Source organism: Primulina tabacum, chromosome 5 (genome assembly GCF_025594145.1).
Source record: "Primulina tabacum isolate GXHZ01 chromosome 5, ASM2559414v2, whole genome shotgun sequence".
Taxonomy (NCBI): Eukaryota; Viridiplantae; Streptophyta; class Magnoliopsida; order Lamiales; family Gesneriaceae; genus Primulina; species Primulina tabacum.
Genome location: NC_134554.1, coordinates 17,806,492 through 17,812,685, shown reverse-complemented (window position 1 = coordinate 17,812,685; position 6,194 = coordinate 17,806,492). Strand labels below are relative to the sequence as shown.

Below are 6,194 nucleotides of genomic sequence, written 5' to 3'. Positions count from 1 at the left end.
AAACAAAAAATTGGAATTAAATATCTCATCAATCAATGAAGAAAAATCCTCGATTAATTATATCAGTTAATTAATGAATAAAATGATATCTATGTAAGAAAAAAACTTAATAATAATAATAATAATTATTATTATATTTATATTATTATATTTATATCGAGATAAATATATATGATACAATGTAATATTAGGTTGTATAGTTTTTCCACCATATTCTCCCACATTTTTTCAAAACGAAGAAATGGAAGGAAATTGTGTGAAAAAAAAAGGAGAGAATTTAGCCCACAATTTCATCATTTTTCACGTTTCCACACACACTCAACTTTCCCTCAACATCTCCTTACAAAGTCGGTGGTGCAATTTATAAAATGCTTTGGCTCCGTGCCGATTCGCTCCGCCGCTCCCTCCATTCCCTCCGCCGTATCCACCGCCGCGGCATTCAATATCCCTCTGCCGCTGCTCACACATTCGGTCCTCGCCCATTTTGCTCTGTCCCCACACCACCATCATCCACCACTGATTCCGAACTGCGCAAATACATCGGCTACACGATCCTCCTTCTCGGGTGCGGCGCCGCCACCTATTACGCTTTCCCATTCCCAGAAAACTCCAGGCACAAGAAAGCCCAACTCTTCCGCTACGCTCCCCTTCCCTCTGACCTCCACACTGTGTCCAACTGGAGTGGGACACATGAGGTCCAGACGCACACTTTTCTCCAGCCCGAGTCATTGGCAGAGCTCGAATCAATTGTCAAAGATTGCAATGAGAAAAAGAAGAAGATTCGGCCTGTTGGATCGGGTCTTTCGCCAAATGGGATTGGGCTAACCCGTGCTGGGATGGTGAACTTAGCTTTGATGGACCGTGTTTTGGATGTGGATAAGAAAACCATGAGGGTTAGAGTGCAGGCTGGAATAAGGGTTCAGCAGCTTGTGGATGGAATTAAAGAACATGGGCTTACTTTGCAGAATTTTGCGTCGATCAGGGAGCAGCAGATTGGTGGGATTGTTCAGGTTTATTGTTTTGACTTCCCTCTGCTCAAATTTCCTGTAGTAAATGTTATTATTTTGTTTCCAATGTTGTTTGCTAATTCTTCATTGGGCCTTTTTTTAAAGATTTTTGTGGATTATGTTTTTACTTTTACTTTTGATTTTGTTAATGTTTAGGATGTAGTTGCCCAAATGTTGTAGCTCAGCTTTCGTATTGTCAGTATTCTGTTTGTTTGGTTCTAATTTAATCCAAAAATGAAGCTGAAGAAATATTTATTTATTTACTTATTAATGCTTGCTCAGGGTATTTTGTTTGGTGGTTGTGCTTGTTTTATTTCCTTTTTCATTTTAATTTCATCCTCCCCTTGTCCAAACAAATCGTTGACTATATTTTTAATTCCATTCTTGTATGGATAAAGACGGAAAAGTATTAATGATTTGAAAATCTATCACTTTGTAGGATCCTTTAATCTTTTCATGGCTTCTTGGCGAATGTCTGTTGCCAATGCTCATGTCTGATGATGTTGCTTTGAGTTACTTCTTAGCTTTCTAGGTCCCTGTATGATGTGTAATTCTAATCTTCAGGTTGGCGCTCATGGAACAGGTGCTACACTGCCTCCCATCGATGAGCAGGTCATTAGCATGAAACTGGTTACTCCTGCCAAGGGTACAATCGAGGTTTCAAAAGAGAAAGACCCAGAACTCTTTTATCTTGTTCGTTGTGGTTTAGGAGGGCTTGGTGTGGTTGCTGAAGTCACGCTGCAATGTGTGGAGAGGCAGGAGCTTCTTGAGCTCACCTATGTATCAAATATGAAGGACGTAAAAAAAAACCTCAAGTAATTCCCTTTCTCAACTTGGCTATGCATATATCTATTCCTATGACCTATTGACTCTTTAATTAAAATTTTTTTATTTCACTTCAGCTATTCCTTGAATAACTGCATTTTTAAATTTTATTGATATCAGATGAAAAATAATCCTTGCTAGGGTTTCTGAAGTTTTCCATCATGTAATCCAGTGTTTAACCATGTCCTGAAATCTGCTGCAATATATGTAAGGCAGTCGCATCTTATTTTATGGACATATATTTGTGTGTGAGTCCTGGATATGGTCGTCCTTGGCCTGGATATGGTCGTCCTTCGATGTATTTTTTTAGGAGTCAGTTTGAGATGAAGTTTAAACACAGCACATTTCTTTCTAATGGCTAATCTCTTGCATTGTCTTCACTATAGCAGATTTATGAGCATGGTTTTAAATTTAATTTGTTGAAATTTGTGATGTCTTTGATTTTCCAATGGAATTTCGTAATATCCTAGAGGAACTAATGACACCAAGTTTGGCACTTACATAAACCCCATGTGGTATTGAATAATGTATGTGATCAATATTGTTCGTACTTTGTTTTAATTAGAAAAGCTACTTTTAGGATCGATGGATCAAACCTAATTTTTTTTATTCATGTCATTCAATAAAACAACCTGAATTATTTAGGTAGCAAATATTTTAGTTTAAATTATGCATCATTGTCTTAGTAAAATACATCCAAATTTAATTAATAATTTCATATAAATCCACAATTTTTCAATGGTTTTTGAAAATCGAATTATGGTTTTGTTTATTTTTTAAAATTTACAACCCCGAACTATACAGTAATATCAGTATTTAAAATCTCAATAACAAGTAGGTGATGGTGATGGCAACTGTGCATGAACACATGTTATTTATTTCTGCTGGGCTTCATCACAATGTATTATCACTTACCAAAAGTGGATGCCATTGTAATGAAACGACTTTTTTCTATTATCTTCTGACCAATTCTGAGGCTAATGTTTGCTTTATCAGACAGTTTAGTTAATAGACATCGACATATATTATGTGATCATTGCCCAATTTGTTCGCTGGAATTAATGCTACGGAAATTTAGTTGTGTAACTGGAAATGCATGAATCCTGGATTTTTTAGAACATTATATTTTGTCCAATTTTCCTTTTGCAGAAAACTTCTTTCAGAAAACAAACATGTCAAGTTCTTATATATTCCATATACCGACACTGTTGTGGTTGTAACATGTAATCCTCTTACGAAATGGAAAGGTCCGCCAAAGCAGAAACCTAAGTATACTCAGGAAGAAGCAGTACAGCATGTGAGAGACCTCTATCGTAAGATGCTGAAGAACTACTCGTAAACTCTTTACCCATTATACTTGCATTATATTTTATTATTCAATCCTTTAAATTCGTGAAACCAACATAGGAAGCAAATGTAATTTCATATCTTCCTTTTTTCTGTGCCTTGTCCGCTCGGTAATTTCTGCCACATATAGGAGAAATAGTGAAAGATAAAGGTGAAAATGCTGATCATTTCTTGCTTCCGTAATCTTTGCTATTTTGTTTTTTTACAGAAAAGTTGTCGTGACCAAGAATATAGAGGAAAATGAAATGGACATTAATGAGCTTTCGTTTACTGAACTGAGAGATAAGCTACTTGCCTTGGATCCTCTCAATAAAGAACATGTGATGGAGATCAATCAAGCAGAGGCTGAATATTGGACAAAGTCAGAGGGGTATAGAGTAGGATGGAGTGACGAAATTTTAGGCTTTGATTGTGGTGGTCAACAGTGGGTTTCTGAAATCTGTTTCCCTGTTGGAACCCTTAAAAAACCAAACATGAGAGATCTGGAATACATAGAACAATTGCTGCAACTTATTGGGAAAGAAAATATACCCGCCCCTGCACCGATTGAGCAGAGATGGACGGCAGGCAGCAAAAGCCTCATGAGTCCGGCTTATAGCTCATCAGGGGACGACATATTCTCATGGGTACCTCTCAATCATATCCAAGTCTGCTCACTTTGTGGCTTGAAATGTTTTTTTTTTCTGCATGAAAACTTTAATATTTATGTTTTTAAAAAATAATTTAATATTTATGTTTAAGTGCTCTCTGAAGTTTAATATTTGTTACTTGGGTGTGCCCATTAATTGATCTAAAAATCTTAAAGCCGAAAACATTATTTAAGCTGTGTTGCACAATTGAATCTGTGACAATATGATATTCAGCTTAATATCAAATTGCATTATGTGGTGCAACCTTGCAAAAGTTTAATTCAATCTACGATTAAATAAGGTGCCTTCCTGTATATTTTCTTATGAATTTCATTAATCGTATTGATTATGTCATTATAAATTGTAATTTTAGATTCTTACAGGTTGGTATAATTATGTATCTTCCTACTATGGACGCTCGTCAGAGGAAAGAAATCACTGAAGGATTTTTCCACTACAGGAAGTTGGCTCAGGCAACTCTGTGGGATAAGTATTCTGCCTATGAGCATTGGGCTAAGATTGAGGTACACAATATAAATATACACACACAGACGCGCGCGCACAAAGAGAAAAAATTAAAACTAAAATATTTGAGTTTTCAATCTGGTCCCAAATTTATTCGAGCAATATGAACCATTATGGAAATCCAATGCCAGTGCTGTTTTTTTCCTTAAAGAACTAATCTTTGTGGGAGTGCAGTAATTGTTCCTATTATCTTGTGTTGTTGTCTGTGGGCACAACAATCAAAATATGGGGCTTTTGCATCTTTACTATCTATAAATTTGGTTGTACTTGTTCCAATATCATCCCATTTGTTACAACAGGAAGCTCTCGGTTTCACATTCTAGATTTTACTTGGTTACAGGTGCCGAAAGACAAAGATGAGCTTGCAGTAATTCAGGCAAGGCTGAGGAAGAAATACCCCGTTGATGCATATAATAAAGCAAGAAGAGAGCTCGATCCTAACTGTATCCTTTCGAACAACATGCTGGAGAAATTGTTTCCTTTGACAGAGATGGCCCTGTGACGAGGACTAACAGTCAGTCAGTCGATTCCATACTTGTTCTGTTTCTCTTGGCCAAAGATTGGTAATATGGTTTTCCCTTTTGATAGATTATTGGAAAAGCAGGTGTAAATTAAAGTCGGTATGCACGTTACACTGTTTGAATGAGGATGCACCATTAATCTTCTCGTACCCACGACTTGATGTACTTGGGATGCATTTCCTCATTTTCTTTAGCTGCCGAAATAAACATTATATGAACTGGATTAAAGGGGTCGATCATCCTAAAATTAGAATTTATTTTTTGTCGTAAAACTATCAATAAGTTGTGTACCTCAACCCTTGTATTCTTCATTGTGGTTCTCTCTATTGAGTTAATAAAAGCTTGTGCGTTATTTATGTCTTGGTGATGACTCTACGTGAAATGCGTTAGTGTTTTTTTTAAAATGAAAAATTAAATTACATATTATTAATCAGAGCGAACAAATGAACAATATTGTGTACAATTAAAATACATGAATAGATTAATATTGATTTAGTTTTATGTCAAATATTAGTAACAAAATCTATGAGATACTTGTGTGCGATGATATATAATATTTTGGAACCCTATAATGTTACTAATAAATTATTTTGGAATATTAAAGAATCTTAATATAAAATCAGTTTATACATTGAATTAATAGCTCAATTTTTTTTTTATATAAATATAAATATGTACTTTGCATGTGGTCAATTAAGCCTCCCCAACGTGTACATTTGTTTCACATATAGGAAAAGAGGAAAGTTGAAGCACTAGGTACATATTTGTTTTTCTTCCCGAGTTCGATATTTGTTTAGAGAATTTTACCGTTGTTGTCCTGAGTACACATCTACCAGCGTGGAGCAAGTATCTTGTCGAGTTTGTGGATTGTTATATGATTTAAAAAATTCGGGATACAACGATACCAATGATTATGATATTTTGTATCAAAATGGACACTCGAGATCAAACCAAGCTTCTATTGCGTTTCTATGCAAACATTCTATCACTTTATATATTTCATCCGATCGACCATGAATCTATCCCCTGAAACAAAACCATGAAATGTTTCTTCCATTTGTAAGCAACTCCAACCAGGATAATTCGTCAAATTCTTGTCTTCATAGCGTTCCTGACTTATTCAACCTCATCTCATCTTCCCATGCTGGCTCGTACGTTACATATGATTGTATGATAGCCAGCATCTTGATTTTCCAACTCGAAAAGTTTTTCACTGGGGTATTCAGAAACTTTGTAATCCTCATGAACTCTAGCAGAAGCAAGAACTGCCGCCCATATTCTACTATCCGGAAAATTCGAAGCTTCAGAAGAATAGACAAAGCCTCTTTAATCTTACGGAT

The 6,194-nt window shown here is 35.7% G+C and overlaps 1 protein-coding gene across 2 annotated transcripts; it reads left to right on the top strand.

The window, feature by feature from the left end:
- The first annotated feature begins 303 nt into the window (after nt 1–303).
- On the top strand, nt 304–5,019 carry LOC142547181 (L-galactono-1,4-lactone dehydrogenase, mitochondrial-like). 2 transcript variants are annotated; one of them, XR_012820622.1, is made up of 6 exons: nt 304–1,010; nt 1,572–1,822; nt 2,982–3,167; nt 3,388–3,805; nt 4,182–4,332; nt 4,674–5,019. XR_012820622.1 is itself a non-coding variant. In XM_075655334.1 (6 exons), exons 1-6 carry the CDS (start codon nt 369–371, stop codon nt 4,833–4,835), a joined length of 1,800 nt encoding a protein of 599 aa, XP_075511449.1. In that variant the 5' UTR covers nt 307–368; the 3' UTR covers nt 4,836–5,019. The 2 variants fall into 2 exon arrangements, 1 of the variants encoding a protein (XP_075511449.1); XM_075655334.1 differs by having other exon boundaries at nt 307–1,010; nt 4,192–4,332.
- Nucleotides 5,020–6,194: the final 1,175 nt, after the last annotated feature.

Coding starts and splice junctions, on each gene's coding strand:
- LOC142547181 (XM_075655334.1), top strand. CDS start 369: ATGCTTTGGCTCCGTGCCGATTCGCTCCGCCGCTCCCTCCATTCCCTC. Junction 1,823..2,981: donor GACGTAAAAAAAAACCTCAA/GTAATTCCCTTT, acceptor TTCCTTTTGCAG/AAAACTTCTTTCAGAAAACA. Junction 4,333..4,673: donor AGCATTGGGCTAAGATTGAG/GTACACAATATA, acceptor ACTTGGTTACAG/GTGCCGAAAGACAAAGATGA.